The sequence below is a fragment of the Abramis brama genome, assembly GCF_963993115.1.
Source record: "Abramis brama genome assembly, chromosome: 7".
Lineage (NCBI taxonomy): Eukaryota > Metazoa > Chordata > Actinopteri > Cypriniformes > Leuciscidae > Abramis > Abramis brama.
Genome location: NC_139969.1, coordinates 14,389,707 through 14,408,421, shown reverse-complemented (window position 1 = coordinate 14,408,421; position 18,715 = coordinate 14,389,707). Strand labels below are relative to the sequence as shown.

Genomic DNA, 18,715 nt, shown 5'->3' with positions numbered 1-18,715 from the left:
ATTATTATTATCAATGTTGAAACAGTTGTGCTGTAATATTTCTGAAACTGTGATGCATTTTATTTTAATAATACTTTGATGAATAGAAAATTCAAAAGAACAGCATTTATTTCAGATAGATTTTTTGTACCAATGTAAATGTTACACACTTTAATGCATCAATTTATTTTAATGCATCTTTGCTGAAAGTGAAGATGTAAAAAGAAATCTGTTTTATTTTTCATTTCAAAACAGTTTTACTCAACAGTCTTTAACAATGTATCATTGCTTATCTATAAATTTATTGATGGTGACGATATAACTAGAAGAATATCATCAGCATAGACTTTATTTGACTGTTTTAGATAACTTTACTAAATCTGAGTAGCACAGACTAAACCATCCGTGAACATGTTTCTGCTCTTGTGTTTTTGTATGTGGGTTGACTTCAGGTTTCTCACAGTGGGCTTCAGAGCGCAGTAATACACGGCAGAGTCAGACACATGCACATCCTTGATTGTCAGAGGAACTGTTAATGCAGATGTGTTGAGATCTGCATTAAATCTCTGCTTGAACTCTTCATCATTGTCGCTCGATCCAGAAAGTCTCATCAACATGTATTTTGGGGATCCATTTGTCTTCTGTTGGTACCAGAAGAGATTTGGATACTGAGTGCTGGTTGCTTTGTAAGTGCAGTCGAGAGTGGCTGTTCCATCTTCAAAAGCTGTCATAACTTGGTTGGACTGTATTACACTGTCCTGTGCTGTGCATCCTGTACAATTAAACATAAATCATTGTCCACAAAAACATATTAACTTTATGATTAAAAAAAGTCAAGAAAGTCCAAATGCATACCTAGGATAAATGCTGTCGCAAAAAGTATATTCCTGTAGCACAGTGCCATAATTGCAGTGTTAAATATATGCAAAATAATAGAGATATTCACTAGACCTTAAACACTTATAGGTCTTGTTACTGCTTCCATCACTTAGAAATGCTATAGAAAAACCTGGGAGGAGTCATTAACATGTAGACTTTCCTTATTGCCTCACAGGGTTTACACTGTAGTTTCTTGTAACATTATTCTCATATTATTTTTAACAACAACAAAATTAACATTGGGGCTTGCTTCAAATACACAATTGTAAGTACATTCTTTGATTTAAAGGTATTAAATCCCATTGCATGCCATTAATAATGGTGGAATGTCTGGTCCAATAGGCTAAATATTTTTTTTTTTTTTTAGCCCAAAATCTTACTCTATTTAAAATATATGTCTATGGTGTTGCAGCCCAACATCTGTAGTGTTTTTGCATGAGGGTTGAATGTGATTTGGTCACAGTGTGTCTCTGAGCAACAATGCTGAGGATGACTTTAGTCTTCAGGCCTCTGTTATATCACTTAACTCCATTAGACAGCCCAGCCGTTCCACCATGTCCAATGTCCATGTGCTGTATTCATACAGAGAAAATACAGAACAAATTCAGTAGTTAAACCATCTGCTGTAAGCTATTTAGCTATATGAGGCTATTCTGTAGGCTATTTTTAATATGAGGCGCAACCTGTCACTTCACTTGATTCCTAAGACGACACTGCCACCTTGTGGTGAGTTATGAACAATACTAACTAGTATCATCACGACACGTTGTCTTGTCCCTCACTTTTTAAGAATGATAGAAAATACATAAGGTTGCAGTTAATATTAAGAAACCAACGATATAGTATACAATATACACTTAAAATTGTATAATACCCACAACCAAAATCCACTAGGCTATTTAATTTATTTCTTCCCAGAGAGAGAAGCAGCGACCAAACCAAAACAACACTCCACTGCAGTAGAGGGCGATCTAGAGCAAGTTGTTACTTGATGTAGTACAGAGGAAGATGTTACCAGAGCCCGTCTACGGAGAGCCTACCCACTCCCTATTAAGTCCTATTGTACCGAGTTTTGGTTGTAGTTCCACCAGAGTTCCACTGGGGGCGATCGTCCATGAGTGCAGAATGAATGGGAGTCTATGGGGCTAGACGGCTAAATGTGTCTCTTTCACCCGATTGCCGTTGAGAAATGTCAGATTTGATTGTAGGTTTTGCAAGTTCAACATGGGTTATAGGTCGAAAGTTGAATGAACGAGTACTTATGTCCTTTCGATTTCTTACAGGTTGAGTTGTTGTTGCCCATAACACGCTAGCATTCTGCTAATGAACACTGATTGGTCAGTGAAGGACTGATTACGACCAGAGATACCGCTTGATGGCATCGTGGCATCCGAAGCGGACCAGAAACAAACAAAACAAAAACTCTTCTAGCACGTGTATTTACCTGTGTCAGCTGTGTTGTCGATGCCTCGAGAGAAAAGAAAGTGCAGAGCGCGAACGCAACAGAGTGACTGAAGGATTGCCGTAAAGCAGCATCTCTGGTCGTACGATGTGTATGACGTCATTGACATTTTAAAAGACTTTTTAAAGCAAATAAGTGACTCTAAAAAATCGAACACCCAGCAATGTGTAATTTCTTTGCATCTCCTTTCGAATACAACATTCAAATTACTAGACAAAAAATTATATCCTGAGAAAAGTGGATTTTGATGTGTATAGCGCCATAGACCTCCATTCATTCTGCACTCGTCCTGTGAGCGCCCTCATATGGAATCAGAGTGGAACTGCAACCAGTTCAGAAGCCGGAAGTTTACTGAGAGTGGAACTTCTCCCCTTATTAGACATTCTCTGATGTTACGCTACAATATATGAGCTACAAACCACATGGACAGTCTTATCTGTTTACGTAATAGCAGTATAGTTGATCAATTTCATATAAGAATCTAATAGTCTGCACAGCGACTCCAGGAAAGGAAATCAGCGCGCGCTAAATAAACCATCGTACACGCCTTCAGTACAAAGCCCATACCAACAAAAATGGCGAAAGGAATGTACTTAGAACACTATTTAGACAGTAAGTTTCTTAAATGATAATCTTCTAAACTTGTTGCCACATTTTAATTACTGTCAAGTAATCTGTCAATGTAATCAACTCAAACTCTTGCAGCTTCTGAGTTTCTACATAACATATGTATCAGTCTTATGTGATAAACTGCTGAAGTATACTTGTCTGTGACTGCATAGTGTTGTGCATCTAATGATTTTATGTAATCATTCATTCCAGGTATCGAGGGACTTCCCTGCGAGTTGCAGAGAAACTTTTCATTAATGGGGGATTTGGATAATAGAACAGAAGGTAATGTTTGGATCAGTATCACAAATACTCATTACAGGTCATTACAGTGAAATCACTTTTTAATGTTCTCTAATCAATTACATTCTTACTTTTTTTTCACAGAGAAAAAAGCAGAGATAAGTGAACTAGCTTCTGAGTATATTGGAAATGTTAGAAATATGCCATCCGAGGAGCGTGTCCAGCATTTAAAGAAGATTGAAAATGCCTACAGCAAATGCAAAGAGTACAGCGATGACAAAGTTCAGCTTGCAATGCAGATATATGAAATGGTGAGATGCAGAGTCCTCCGTTTTATATTTGCTTGTCCTACTTCATGCATCAAGCAAAAACAAGTCTGCTTGTATTTCCACCAGGTGGATAAACACATTCGCCGGTTGGATGCTGATCTAGCACGCTTCGAGAATGATCTGCAGGAAAAACTGGACTCAGGTAGCCCGGATAGCTCTGATGAAAAGCAATCTCGTAGTAAGTCTTATTGCTCCGAATAAATGTATGTTTGTGTACATATATAGATACAATTAATGTCCATTTAATCCATTTTGCTGTAATTTAAGGTAAGACTAAACAGACTAATTTGTTGTTTCAGAGGATAAGAATATAAAAGACAAGAAGGGATCTAATGGAAGAGACAAGAAAGGATCAGATCAAGACTCACCCAAGCAGAAAAAAATGAAAACTGGGTAACAGTGATTTTATATGGATGCATTGTACTGATGCAAAAGTATATTATTATTAGGATTTGTATTCAACTCTTTTTTTGTGTCTTTTCTCTCATTAGTTCCAACATAAGTGAATCTCTGCTCGCCATGCATCCATCAGATGTCCTCGATATGCCAGTAGACCCTAATGAACCCACATATTGTTTGTGTAGTCAAGTATCATATGGAGAAATGATTGGATGTGACAATTCTGATGTGAGTAATAATGTGTTTTTATATATATATATGCATGAATGAATGGTCTTAAATATGCATCATAATATCCAGTGGGAATAATGGATAGACATTGTTGTAAATAACAGAAGTCATCTTATTATTGTTGATAACGTAAAAGACTTTTCAAAAGGGTTTCTTCTCTTTTAACAGTGTCCAATAGAATGGTTTCACTTTGCCTGTGTCGGCCTAACAACCAAACCAAAGGGAAAATGGTGAGCTAATTCCCCTTATTTTGTACTACTTTTATTTGCGTACTCCACATACTGAGTGACATCTCTTTGTAGTTAATATTGCAGTTTTCAAATATTTTGTTCTCCAATTACAGGTACTGTCCCAGATGTACCCAAGATATGAGAAAAAAATAGCATATTACAGTGTATCCTGGATCAAATATCAATTATCCAATTCCTTTCTTGGTTAAAGTCCTAATCAGTGGAAATCAATTGACTTTTTGTATCAGTGCCTTTCTTTGCTATGTAGATGACCATGAATGTTACAACAGGGAAGAATAAAATGTATTTTCCAGTTGCTGCCAGCAGAGGGTTTGGATCTCTTTTTCATAGCTTTAAAAATAAAGTTTATTTATGATGACGCTCACCATTGTTGCTTTTTATGTCTTGTCTAAGCCATTTAATCTTGTATCGTACTATCTATAAAAAAGTTAAAGTTCTAAATAACGCATGACTCTCGTAGGATTTAACTGAAACACTTACGTTGGCATACCGGTGAATCGTAGAATAAAATAATTTGGCAGAATCCGATCAGTGTAGGGAAATGTAGTTTTCGAGTACGCCACCGTAGCGCAGTGCAATAAGATCTAAACTACATTTCCCGTCATGCAATAGCTGTCGGAACTCATGGACGGAACCCATTTGCAAACAGTAGTAGTTTTGAGGTTGCAGAAAACTTTTTATTACAATCAACATTTCGCGCAATTTAATATTTTTTATTTAGATTTTTATGAATAATAGATTAGTTTAAAAACTCTCCAAACTAAAAAGCTACGTTTAGTGAAGTACAAACATTGGGCTGGGTCGACAGTTCCGCTTCCCCTCCGCCATAGCAGACAGATCCCGGGTCCAAGAGAAGTAGTTAACTAAAAAAAAAACTTAGAAGCACGTCGACAAGGCGTCCAAAATCATAATCTCTGGGGAGATATTCTCATTATACTTGCAGCGAAATACATTTATGAACGTGAAAAGGCGGAGCTAAAACTTTGAAGAGGTTTGCGGGAGTTCTGGTGAGTTGAAAATGCTAAACTAACGTTAGTCTAATCCTGATATTTGCTCTGCGAGCAGTACGCAGATCACTTGAGATTTAAAAAGTGTAACGTTAGGCTATTTATTGATGGTTTGTCATTGCGCCTTTGTTTTTATAACTCTTTGATAGTCTTGTTTTTTATAATGCAGGGATGTTTGCTTCTCCGATTAGATGTATTCTGGCTTGTTTCCCCCCACAAAGTAATATGAATTAAATCAAGTGGATAATACAGTCAACCAAGAACCAAAGCGAAACAAGCCTTTTTCCAGAAAGTTCAGAAATGTTTTTTATTTACACATTAGTTGTAGTTTTATTAGTGTTTGTTGAAATGTGCATGTGTGACACTTAGGCTAAGTCTCATATTTTGGGGGGCATTTCTATCATCTATCATTTCTATCTATTTTAGTCATAGATTGTCATGCGATGATTATATTTTCTTCATGGGACATTAAGTAGATGTTTGGGCAAAATAGCACCATGTAAGTCACCATCCACCTTCGTTGTATGGGTAAAGAGGCAAAAAAGGTGGCTGAGGCTGATAGCTCCCTTAGAGAATTCGGCCTAACATCTCTTTTTATGTTCCACATTAGAAATAAAGAGCAAATTATGACGTAATTTTAATTTAATTGATGACAAGCAATAATCTGGTGGTTAGAAAGCTTGTTTCTTCTCTCTGGACCAATTCATGCCTTCATTCTCCAATAGCCTGGAAGGAGGATGGCAGCTAGGCTTGTTTCAGGAAGTCTTGCTCAGTATTTCCTTTTATAGAAGCTGCAAATACAAAAGGCCCTTGCTCTGTCTTCCTGTAAACAGTTCCTCTACACAACCACACATCTGTAAAAGAGAGGCGTGCTCTGATATCTTTGTTTTGGTCCAGTTGGTCAGATGAAGTGGAAGTGTGTGTCCCATAGTGGTTGGGTCTAGTAAGATCAGGAAATGCTTATTATCCATCCACCAATCAGAAACTGAGGGGATGTGAGTAATAGGAAGTGGAGGCACTGTACTGTTGGTTTTTTTTTTCTTCAGTGTCTCTAGTGAAGATTGTAATCAGCACTATCAGATAGCATAGCTAGAATTTTACTGAATTGGAAAAAATGCATCAGAAAAGATATGTGATAGAGTCAAGTTACTGAACTTGTATCAGTGCATCATGTCTGTTGGTTTATCGGTGATTAGTGAATAGGGATGTTATATGGAGGAGTCTGAGTCTGACCCACATTGCATGCATAGTCACTGGCACCTTATGTTTACTTTTGGCCAGTGAGCCTGCAACTGTGAAAAAGAAATATGCTTGTTAGTTTAGGCCTGGCACGGCTCAAATCAAAGAGGCTCAGGGGAGCAGACGGGAATGTCCACAGTCCCGCTTCCCATGAGCTTTCTCTGGCATTTTCCTCTCACTTCCCCTTTTCGTCTCACAAACTGAGAGGACAGCTTGCAGCCTTTGGCTGAATATATATATATATATAAATACCCTCTATTTCAAAAGTTTGGGGTTGGTAATATTTTTTTTAAAGACAGAAATGACTTAAAATACTTTCATACAATACGAGAAGTAGGCTCACATTCGTAATGCAAATTTCTTATTTGGCTATAGGCTAGTTTATTTAACAGGACATTATATAATTCAACGATGTGCTTGCTACTTTAACTGTATTGTATGTCTTTCATTTATTTTCAGAGTACTCTTGCATTATTAAGACATTAACAATACAACAGTCAATTATAGGATCTATTAAACAGAAATATTGTGTAATAACTGCTTAACTACATTTTACTGCTGAAGCCGCTGCTATTTTGAGTGTTCTGCATGACATTGCAGCAATCAGTTGGCACATGTCGGAGCTCTAAGAAAATTTCGTTTACAAGTTGGAATTTCATAATTACTGAAATTCCGACATGGCGTGAATGCACCTATGTGATAAATACACAAAAAAAAAAAAAAAAATGTGACAACAATAATCTGGTCCCCTTTGGTTTTGTTGACTTCCAGTTTGTCTACATCTTTACAGTGCATGCCAGTTTTTCCTGCATCCAACAACAAACCCATTGCAAGGCAAGCCTTGAGGTCCGATTTACAGACAACCTTTTTTAAGAAGATTCACGAAACATACTTGAACTCTTCTCAATCTTTTCTCTTTATCAAATGATTTTGTAATTTATGAAAAAAGTAGTTTGTTTTAATGGAGCCCTGAGATTGTATGGCTTGGCAGAAATGGTTATGGAATATGGAATCAGTATCTTGAGGCTGTAAGATTCACAAGCGCTAGACTAACCATTTTTGATGCAGAAACATAAAACACTGGCTCCAAGTTGGGGAAAAAATACCTCATGAAATGAACCATGCAGAAGTGCGTTTGAGTCTATAAAACACTGGAGAGAGTCACACCCATCTCCAAATCACTGTCATCATTACTGAAAGGCAAGTTAAGACTTGATCCCAGATAAAATTCCTTGAGGAAAAATGGAAAATGTATTACTGAAATCTGCAAGAGTCTGTGTAGCATTGCTCGATATTGAATGCTTTAAACAAGATCTTTCTTTTCAGATCCTCTTCCATAGGTATGTAGGGGTGAAAGTGCTCTCTATTCAAGCTCCTAAAACACCTCCCATAATCCTGATTCATTTGTGATTGTTGTGTAACGGCGGTGGTTCCTCAGAGCGAGAGTCAGTGGTGTGTAAAGGTATGTCCGGTCAAATATCTCTGCTGTAGGGCCTTACATCAAGCCTGAAGGGTGGAACATTACTATAGTAATGTGCAGCACAAAGGCATGACTGCACTCGCAGCGTTTCATCCTGCTGTGGAATGAAGCATGCCTGCATCAACACGCCTCTCTCTCAGCTCACTTTAGTGGAAACACAGGGAGAAAAGAGACTTGTGGACACCAGAGCCAGGGACATCAGCTGGATCTTTCCATCGGGGTTCTTCAGGGTGAGATGGTGTTATAGTGATGGCACTGGAATCTAATTGCATCCTTTTTCCTTGATCTTTTTGAGTTTTAGTGTTGATTATGCCCCCTTCTTACAAGCTGAAATTTATGGTGGTGGCTTGAAAAAAAATGATCGTGCTCCAAAAGCAGTGAATTGAACTAATTAAGACTTTTGCTGTTTGACTTGATGTATTTATGGTGTCTTTCTGCATTCAGATTGAATCAGGGATTTCTATCTCAAGCTCATGGTTTTTGTTTTGCATGGATTTTATTAGATTGGTGTCACAATGCATGTTATGTATACAGTTTCTGAGAATTTTCTCACACTGCCTGCTCTGATCTTTATTCTGCCCATGTTTTTTTTCTAGGGAATCAGGAACTGGCTCACAAGTGTTACTCTAAGATAATGCAATACTTGTGTAATAGTTCTCAACTCTTTGTTTCTCATTTCTCAACTCTTCAGAAATATCTTTGTTATAGTTCAGGTAAAATTGTTTCAGAACAAACTCTAAAGCGTGTAATCCATGGCTGCGTGGCGCAATCGCTCATTAGAACATAAAAATGAGTCATTCTCAGATTCATTAAACCCAAAAACTCATTCTCTTTTGTCTTTCTGCAGTTGTTATCAGTCAGGTATAAGTCCTTTGTTGTGTTAAAACAATGCACAGTCAAACTGTGCTGTCAAACAGGAAGACTTTGTGGTTACGTTGAGGTTGAGTTGCGCATGATTTGCTGTATTGACCTCACTTAGGTGAGACAGGATTTTACCTTATACGGACATGTTGATGACAGGGGATGCAGACAGCCGCATGATGGCACTGATTTCTAACCAGACTTGACTGGTGATGAAAACATCTTTGTACCATTTGAGGCCACACTCACCTGAAGAGGTTTTCTATTAAGCTATCGAACAAAATTCTCTTCCTTACTAGAAGAAATTTAAAGTGTTTATAGATAAAGATTCAGGCCTGGGAGAAATACACTGTTAAATTCACCTCTTTTTCAAAATTTTGTGATTTAAACTGAATTTTAAGGCATCATAATTGTGCTTCCAACAGTCAAATTTTGAAACATAAAGTCTCTGTAAATAATCTTGGGTTATCGAACTCTCTGTGCTGTACAGGGCCTCATGTTCAAAGGTAAGTTGTTGGCGAAATCACCTCTTGATATTTCAGCTGAACAAATTTTACATATTGCTAATAAACATATTGCTAATAGATGCTGAATCATTCGAAATATATCATCGGTTTCAGTCAATGATTTCGGCCTTTTTTTTTTTTTGCTGTTTCAACTAAATATTTCTGGGTGCCCAAATATCAGGGCGTCACTAAGAGAATTGTTTTCAATTCCATTCAAATGTACTTTCTTTGCAGAGCACTTTTCACAATAAATATTGTTCAGAGGCATTTTTACAGTTAACTTTGACAGACCTTAAAGGAGTAGTTCACTTTAAAATGAAAATTACCCCATGATTTACTCACCCTCAAGCTATCCTAGGTGAATATGACTTCCTTCTTTCAGGCAAACACAGTCAGAGTTATATTAATAAACACCCTGGCACTTCCGAGCTTGATAATAGCGGTGGATTGCAACCATCAGTTTGAAGCTCAAAAAAGTGCATCCATCCATCATAAAAGAACTCCACACGGCTCCCGGGGGTTAATAAAGGCCTTCTGAAGCAAAGTGATGAGTTTGTGTAAGAAAAATATTCATATTTAACACATTACAAAGTAAAATTCTAGCTCTGATTGTATTCATCTGAAAGAAGAAAGTCATATAGGGTGGCTTGAGGGTGAGTAAATCATGGGGTAATTTTAATTATAAAGTGAACTACTCCTTTAAAATACAGAACATAAAAATGCTCTCAAATTGTCCTTAGAACCTTTTTGTGACCCCAACTGGAGATCCCCAGAAATCTAATCAGCTTTGTATCATATCCTTCACAGAGAAGGGAAACTCGTAATCCGTTGTGAGTGTGACTACCTCAGTGAAAATACGGGCAGACTGAGGCAAGAAAAATGTTTAGACAATATGTTTAATTCAGTACTGAAAGTATTTATTTTGTCCGTGTATGTGCCGTGTATCAAGTCGAGTTTCTCGTATACTTCACATGAGGAGCACTATTTGTGTGTTTACTGCCTATGTAGAGGACAGCAAATCAGTTATTATGAGGTTCCATTTTGGTTAAGATTCTATCATAGACAGTTGACAGCAAAGTAGCAAAGCTCACTAGATTTTTGAATTGAGCTTATGTCAGACAGCCATCCTTAGCAAGACATCCTGTTGTGCAGACTTGCTCTTTGAATTGAAAACCTCAACACTTTCATTTGAACTCATGACTTGCTAGAACTCTCTAGGATAGCGATGCTAAGCTAGCTCACAGCTGCTAGACAGTGAAGTCTCCAAAAAGTATCAGTGACTTTCACACAGGGGTGGACATTGTTTGCACTTCTCAAAAAACAGTCAGCTAGCAGAACTTGAGACACAGTCTCTCTCTGTCCATGCTAAGTTGTTGACTGTCTGTTTTTGTAGCACAGTAGCAGTGTTATGCTTTAGCAGCACTATTTTAGCAGACTCTTGGTGTGGCCATTGTGGTGGTAGCAAAGCTTTTATAAAAGGTCTGTACAATAAAATTCAGAAATTGTTCCTCTGAGATTTTACTGAAATAGTTGCATTGTTTTTACGTCCATTTTGAGCAGCACATTATTGGACGACCAGCCTTGGCCGGTTTGCTTATTTTGCTTGTATTCTTTTAGTGAGAGTCACAGATGAAACTGATACAATCTCTTGCAAAAATAGCCATACAAATGTCCCGTTATCTGTCATTCTCTCCATTTGGAACAATTCATTTATCAGCTAAGATGTTTGTTTCTCTGCCGCCCTCTGCAGGTTGACCTCTGAAACCCAACAACCCCTCTGAGTGTGTTTCCCTGTCATGTCTGACAACGGAGAGCTGGAGGACAAACCCCCTGCCCCCCCAGTCAGAATGAGCAGCACATTTAGCACCGGCATCAAGGACAGTATGTCAACAAACCCCAGCTCTAAACCCCTGCCCTCCGTCCCTGAGGAGAAGAGGGACAAGCCCCGCAACAAGATCATATCCATATTCTCAGCAGAGAAAGGTATGGGGTCAATACAAAACAGCATTTGTGTTGAATACCACAGAAAATACTCGCGACTCAAAAAAATTACTTAATAAAGCACTTCGATTATTTCTTCTTTTATTATATTGTTATTCAAAGTTGTCATTTTTGCAGTAGAATTGTGGTTATAAGCAGATGAACTTGTAATTAATTTTTATCTGTGGAAAAATGTATCTTTAAGCATGTCATGAGGTTTCAATTTAATTTAGTTAATCAGTTATTATTATTATTTTTTTAAATATGCATTGTCCCAACCTGTATACAAATTTCCAATTATAAAGATTTATTGTGGGCTTTTCTCAGCAAATTAATTTTTTTGTGATTATTTTGATGGAATATTATTTAATTTATTTAACTGAACTTGAACTTTGTAGCAGTTGTGTTTGATCACTTAAATTCACATAATTTTTTTATCATTCTAATGAAACAGCCACAAATGCTGAATTACTCACACAAATTAAATAACGAATTAAATTTGTGGGGTTACGCGTGTGGGGTCAGTGTTTTTTGGATATTTTAATCCAAAAATCTTATAGTTTGTGCCTTTAAGTTGCAAAAAATTTACTTGACTTGGACTCGTGAACAATTGACTTGAGACTTTACTTGGACTTGAAGACAGAGACTTGTGAAAAACACAAGTCATTTTGATAGGCATTCCCAATTTTTTCTTTCTTTACTACCCCACAGGACAGTATGTAACACCACATTTTACTATTCATTCCTCATTCATTCATTCATTCACTATCAATATGTGCTGCAGCAGCAAATATAGGCCTATAATATAACCACACCAAGCCAGCGTTATTATATTTGCGTGTGAAGCATCTAAATGCACACGTATTCGTCACCCATTGGAAAAGTGCTGTTATATAAATGAACAACAAACACTGAAAATATCATCAAGTCTTACCTTGTGATAATTATTTTTTGTCATTTAATTTGAAAAGCAAACAATTAATCCAAAGGGAAGCTGTGGTGTTCCACAGCTGTCAAGAGGCTTGCTTTCTGTTCATTTTCTAGAAGTACAGTTTTCCATGTTCTTTTTTTCACAAGAATTTACTATCATATGCATATAATATCCAAATTTAGCAAGTTAACTTGCATCTGGACTGAACTGACACTTCCATACACATTTTATGACCCTGTCTGGCTCAGTTCCACAGATCGGTTTGTTGAGTCAGGGTGTGTTATTATATTGCCTTTATGCCTTATCACAAACCACACACAAACGAGAATGTTGTTCTTAGTGTTGTTTACTGTAACACTTATCTATACACAGGGGTTTTGTAACTAACCACCGGCGCTTACTGGAAGACTGTTTACTTTCATTGTTAATGCCATACTATGACCCAAATTTTTGCTTCTTTTTTTAAGGAAAAAACTGACTTGCAAGTATTTTATGTGATCAGCAGCACAAATTGTTTCCACAAATGGTGACAATAGAGTTCAACTTGTATTGAACTCGGCACATTCCTTTAATTGTCTTTTCTTTTGTATGTTGTAATTCATCACATTTTTGTACACAGTGGCTCATCCCGGACTTAGGTTCATTTATTGTAAAATTGTCCACTGGAATCTGTCATTATGCCAGTGACCAGAATCATCTAACCACAACCATCTTTTCTGTTGAAGGACGGAAAAAAGACAAGGATAAGGAGCGTCCAGAGATTTCTAACCCTTCAGACTTTGAGCACACCATACATGTGGGCTTCGATTCAGTCACGGGGGAGTTTACTGTGAGTGAGACATACTCAAATATTCCTCTGGTGCAATTTACCCATGCTGCCCCTGACCTGTCTTAATCCATCAAATGCTGGAAGGAATTTCCAATTCAATTGCCTAGATTGAATTGTGTGACCATTTGTCTCCTGGCTGTCATAGTCCACTGATTTGATTTGCCTCCTTTAATTAATCAAATTATTAGATGGGCCCTTACTCACTTTCTTTTTGCGTTCCATTTTCTTTATCTCCTTTCTCTGTCTCAGGGCATGCCAGAGCAGTGGGCTCGGCTGCTGCAGACCTCCAACATCACGAAATCTGAGCAGAAGAAAAATCCTCAGGCTGTGCTGGATGTGCTCAAATTCTACGACTCCACAGGCAACAGCAGGCAGAAATATCTCAGTTTTACAGGTATATGAGTGCATGAACATACGCCCACTCCAACTGTATTCGACTTTATCCTCTACTGAATTTGTTCCCCTTGATTTCAGATAAAGATGGACCACCAGCAAAAAAAGGCTCAGAGCAATCACCAGTCAAGGACCCTGATGATGATGACGATGATGAAGCCCCGCCCCCAGTTGTAGCACCACGTCCAAATCATACCATATCTGTGAGTGAACAGGAACTTTGCAGTCTCATCACACAGTTTCTGTCATATTATGTTTTTTTAAGTTTGTACTTCATGGTTTTTGAGTGATCGCCATATTGTTGGTGTCTTTGTTGTCTGGATAGGTATACACTCGTTCGGTCATCGATCCCATTCCTGCACCTGCTGCCGCTATGGAGACAGATGGATCCAAAGCTGCTGACAAACAGAAGAAGGGCAACAAGGGCAAGATGACCGATGAGGAGATTATGGAGAAACTTAGTATGTTTTTGATGGTTACTAATCATTACAGATGCTCAACACAACATTACTATTCTTATATGCACTGTAGCAAGTTAGCAGAATGCTAACTGTGTTGTGATTGATTTTAGGGACCATTGTCAGTATTGGAGACCCCAAGAAAAAATACACAAGATATGAAAAAATTGGTCAAGGGTAAATATATTTAATGATTTATTGTCATTTTGGATGTTTTACTTTCTATCTGTCAGTCTGTATCACAAAAACAGTTGATTATTCTTTATTTTATAGTTGATTATTTTTATTTGCTAGAATCTAAGATTGCTTCAGTTGAATGTTGTCTCTTTACAGTGCGTCTGGTACGGTGTTCACAGCCATTGATGTTGCTACTGGCCAAGAGGTATTTTGTGCGCTTCAATTTAGAAAAAATTTTAATCCAACAAATTACATGATATGTTGTATAATCAATCCAATTATTTGCTTATATCGGTATTTGCTGAGAAAAGCCCTTGAACAAATCCTCATAATGGAATATAAATACAGGTTGGGGCTGTTAATTTACACTACTACAAAAGTGTAGGATCAGTACAATTTACTTTTTAAAAGATGTTAATTATTTTATTCAGTAAGGATGCATTAAACCGATCAAAACTAACAGTAAAGACATGTATAATGTTGTAAAAGATTTATATTTCAAATAAATGCTTTTTGTTTCTATTCATCAAAGAGTTCTGGAAACGAACATCACAGTTTCCACAAAAAAATATTAGTTTTCAACATTGATCATGCTAAGAAATGTTTATTGAGCAGCAAATCAGCATATTAAAATGATTTCCGAAGGATCATGTGACTGAAGACAGGAGTAATGATGCTGAAAATTCAGTGCCAGGAATAAATTACATTTTAAAATATATTAAAACAGCTATTTTAAATTGTAATAATAATTCACAATATTACTGTTTTTACTATAGTTTTAATCAAATAAATGCAGCCTTGGTGAACATAAGATATTTTTTTCAAAAACATTTCAAAAAATCTTAATGACCACAAACTTTTGATAGTAGTGTATTAATTATAATTAATCACACTGAATTACCAGTAAATGGACCACTGTAATTTTTTTCTGAACAATTTAACTGTTTGAATTAGATTTTGGCCTTCCATCCTCAGTTAGTTGAAATAGGCCAAGTGAACTGACAGTGATGTGTTTTCATAGGTGGCCATTAAGCAGATTAACCTACAGAAGCAGCCCAAGAAGGAGCTGATCATCAATGAGATCCTGGTGATGAAGGAGATGAAGAACCCCAACATTGTGAACTTCGTAGACAGGTAGTTACAGCCTTTAAAGAAATGTTATTTTGTGCATACGTTTCCAATCCAGCCATCTATTGTAGCATCTGCTTTCTGTTTTTTTGTGTATGTGTGTAGCTTCTTGGTTGGAGATGAGCTTTTTGTGGTGATGGAGTACCTTGCTGGAGGCTCTCTGACCGATGTGGTCACAGAAACCTGCATGGATGAGGCACAAATTGCTGCTGTCTGCAGAGAGGTACAGTATTTCTGGCATAGTTGTGAGATATGAAGTGTTTATTTTCCCCATCACTGCCTAAGCATTGTGGTCTGACTCCTTCACAGTGTTTGCAAGCTCTAGAGTTCCTTCATTTGAACCAGGTCATCCATCGAGACATCAAAAGTGACAATGTTCTATTAGGAATGGATGGATCTGTCAAGCTAAGTGAGTCCATGATCCCACTGTCAAGTCCCGGCTTCATCGTCTCAGCACATTTTGTATAAATTGTTTCCTCTTTTTTTCAGCCGATTTTGGGTTCTGTGCTCAAATCACCCCTGAGCAAAGTAAGAGGAGCACCATGGTAGGAACTCCCTACTGGATGGCCCCTGAGGTGGTCACACGTAAAGCCTACGGTCCCAAAGTGGACATATGGTCTCTGGGTATCATGGCCATCGAGATGGTAGAGGGTGAACCTCCTTATCTCAATGAGAATCCTCTGAGGGTGAGCCAATCTTGTCCTGTACTTTTATTACTCCATCACCAATTCATTTGTAAAGTCTTTTTGTAGTTAATGATGATGGCTCAAGTGAACTGTTTAACTTTAAAGAAAAGATTAATTGCATTAATGGATAATGTTCGTCTCCAGGCGCTGTACCTCATCGCTACTAATGGCACCCCAGAACTCCAGAACCCAGAGAAGCTGTCACCCATTTTTAGAGACTTCCTAAACCGCTGCCTCGAGATGGATGTGGAGAAGAGAGGTGGAGGAAAAGAACTCTTACAAGTAAGGAGCAAAACTGAAGATTTGTTTGTTTACAACTCTATTTGAACAGACCAGGGTTTCCCAAATGAGAGTTCAGGGTTTGTGAGTTGATGTAAACCTAATAATTAATCAAATTGAATTTAATGAATAAATGGATAAGTAGGGCTGCACAATTTATTGAAATAAAACGGCAGTTTAAATAAGTATTTAATCTGTTGCGCTGCGTGTTTCAGAGTGAAGTGTGGCACTGTTCAATTAACACGCATACAGCAGCTTGGTTCAAAGTAAATGCCGCTTCTCAGAAAATGCATGTGCTTCGAGTTTAACGTGCGCTTAGAACTGCGATGTGCGCTAGGTTCTCTTTATACTAATTTGCATAATTTCCAAAATTTTTGTATACAGAAGTTTATAGCATTTTGCTTGTATTCAACCAAAATAAAAGCTCAGGATTTGACATGTTTTAAGCTCGGGGGTTTGAACGTTTGAAAGTGAAGAATTAGGAGTATTTTATTCTGTAGCACTTAGGCCCACTTATTTATCTTCTCAATTCTCTTTTATACAATCAGAGCCTGTAACATTAAGTATGTTCTGTTTTTCTGTTTTTGCATTTGTGCATTTGTGTCTGTCTTATGTTTATGTCTTGCTGCAGAACCAATTGCCCTACGGGGACAAATAAAAGTCTAAAAAAGAATTAAACCGTAGTATCGTAAATCAAATTATTGGTATAATTATCAAATAATCTTTTTTTTTTACTTTGCATTACAATTGTAATTTACAACTTAGTTTTTTATAAAGTTAATATTAATAATACATTTAATTTATTTGAAATATTTTTTAAATAAAAACGTGACCATTAGCAGTCATTAGAGAACTATGAATATGCAAATTTGTTATTAAATTATCAAGGGGAACATCTTGTGAATATTTTACATCTAAGAGATTCGGCTGACAAGTTTGGAAACCCCTGGAATAGACTATGGAGGTGTTAAAGAAGTGATGATGTTGATGACTATGTAATCTTCTAGAAAATGTACTAATGTCCTTAATTTGTCTCATGCAGCATCCGTTCCTCAAGCTGGCGAAGCCTCTTTCCAGCCTCACTCCCCTTATACTTGCTTCCAAGGAGGCAATGAAGAGTAACCGCTAGCCCTTTGTCACTGCGCCAATGCCCAGATTCCTTCTCACGACCAGTTCCTGTGAGAACCTCTATCACTCCGGCAGAGTCCCCTTCTAGTCTCGTGAAGGACCTTTGCTATTCAGCCCTGAAGACCTCAAGTCATCTCCACCTGGGCGACTAACTTGCACAATCACCATGTCTTGCCTCCTCACACCAAACTCTCCTTTAATGTGCCTGAAGGGGCTACAAAACCAGAGGAGCCACTGACTGTGTTTTCTACCGATGTCTGTCATTTCATGTGTTTTATGTAAACGGTTTGACACCATTGCATCAGTCAGTGTGTACCTGAACATTTTAATGCATTTCTGTCCGAATTTTCTTGTATTTTATTAGTTTTAAGTATTGTTGAGCTCTGGCCTAACAAAGTACTTTTTTATCTTCCAGAGTGTAATACTTGAATTTATCCCATCCTCTCATATTGACCTGTCCCTTGTGCCTACTACCTATTTGCCTTCACTTGTCTCAACAAAATAGAACAATTTTGCTATGTGAAATTAAATGAACCATTTCTGTTTTTAAATTTTTATTGCAAAACCTAAAGTTTATTAAAGCGTTTTGTATATTATGTATTTTGGTTAGCATACAGAAATGGGGGGGGGGGTCATTTTTGACTTGCTGTTTTATATTTATGTGTATGTAAACAGTATTTTACATTTTAACTAACAATCTGACAGAATACCAGAATTGAATGCGTCTTCAGTTGTTGTCTTAGAATTTGCTATATTCTTTGCATGTTAAATCTTAACTTGTTTTTTAACATAACATTTTGGTGAGATACACTTTCAGACATTCCAGCTGAGTAAATACACTTTCTGTCTGTTTTCTGCTTGTTTCCTATGAGATACAATGTTTTTGTTGATGATGAAACCATCTTAAAACATCCTTTGTAAATTATTATTAAAATAGACCTGGAGCAAAAATGGTTGAACCTCTAACACTGACTGGTAAATTTCTAGAACTTGCATCATTCTGTTATGACTCTTAAAAGAGATAGTTGTGGTACTGATACACAATGAAATTCATGTTAGTATTACCATGAATCCTGTTCGGTCTGACTGTAGTGTTTAATCATCTTTTGTGAGTTTTTTTAAAGAAGGTATCATTTGGAGATTTGTTTCCTTGCTTTTAATGAAGCAGTGAGATCTGTTTTATAGCCTAAGCATGTTAAACCTATATATTTACCATTAATTTCCTGTTTCCCCTTAAAATGCAGAACTTTT

At 37.1% G+C, this 18,715-nt stretch overlaps 2 protein-coding genes and 1 long non-coding RNA gene across 3 annotated transcripts; 2 read left to right on the top strand and 1 right to left on the bottom strand.

The window, feature by feature from the left end:
- Positions 1 to 351: 351 nt before the first annotated feature.
- On the bottom strand, positions 352 to 2,463 carry LOC311086251. Its single transcript, XR_014607030.1, has 3 exons — positions 2,303 to 2,463; positions 835 to 1,430; positions 352 to 751 (listed from the first exon to the last, which is right to left on the bottom strand). It is a non-coding gene; the product is annotated as an uncharacterized lncRNA (long non-coding RNA).
- Positions 2,464 to 2,794: 331 nt separating this feature from the next.
- Positions 2,795 to 4,746, top strand: ing5b (inhibitor of growth family, member 5b). The gene is made up of 8 exons (XM_084119042.1): positions 2,795 to 2,932; positions 3,143 to 3,214; positions 3,317 to 3,483; positions 3,568 to 3,679; positions 3,801 to 3,894; positions 3,993 to 4,128; positions 4,300 to 4,361; positions 4,475 to 4,746. Exons 1-8 carry the CDS (start codon positions 2,896 to 2,898, stop codon positions 4,512 to 4,514), a joined length of 720 nt encoding a protein of 239 aa, XP_083975168.1. The 5' UTR covers positions 2,795 to 2,895; the 3' UTR covers positions 4,515 to 4,746.
- Positions 4,747 to 4,999: 253 nt separating this feature from the next.
- On the top strand, positions 5,000 to 18,430 carry pak2a (p21 protein (Cdc42/Rac)-activated kinase 2a). The gene is made up of 14 exons (XM_084119609.1): positions 5,000 to 5,389; positions 11,226 to 11,458; positions 13,112 to 13,215; positions 13,465 to 13,609; positions 13,690 to 13,811; positions 13,934 to 14,069; positions 14,180 to 14,243; positions 14,400 to 14,448; positions 15,265 to 15,377; positions 15,477 to 15,594; positions 15,681 to 15,780; positions 15,861 to 16,057; positions 16,202 to 16,339; positions 17,379 to 18,430. Exons 2-14 carry the CDS (start codon positions 11,272 to 11,274, stop codon positions 17,463 to 17,465), a joined length of 1,560 nt encoding a protein of 519 aa, XP_083975735.1. The 5' UTR covers positions 5,000 to 5,389; positions 11,226 to 11,271; the 3' UTR covers positions 17,466 to 18,430.
- Positions 18,431 to 18,715: the final 285 nt, after the last annotated feature.

Bases quoted from the DNA above. Each gene is read 5' to 3' on its own strand.
- ing5b (XM_084119042.1), top strand. From the start codon at position 2,896: ATGGCGAAAGGAATGTACTTAGAACACTATTTAGACA. The intron at 2,933-3,142 runs GTAAGTTTCTTA...CATTCATTCCAG, and splicing joins CTTAGAACACTATTTAGACA to GTATCGAGGGACTTCCCTGC. The intron at 3,680-3,800 runs GTAAGTCTTATT...TTGTTGTTTCAG, and splicing joins TGATGAAAAGCAATCTCGTA to AGGATAAGAATATAAAAGAC.
- pak2a (XM_084119609.1), top strand. From the start codon at position 11,272: ATGTCTGACAACGGAGAGCTGGAGGACAAACCCCCTGCCCCCCCAGTC. The intron at 14,449-15,264 runs GTATTTTGTGCG...GTGTTTTCATAG, and splicing joins ATGTTGCTACTGGCCAAGAG to GTGGCCATTAAGCAGATTAA. The intron at 16,058-16,201 runs GTGAGCCAATCT...GTTCGTCTCCAG, and splicing joins TCAATGAGAATCCTCTGAGG to GCGCTGTACCTCATCGCTAC.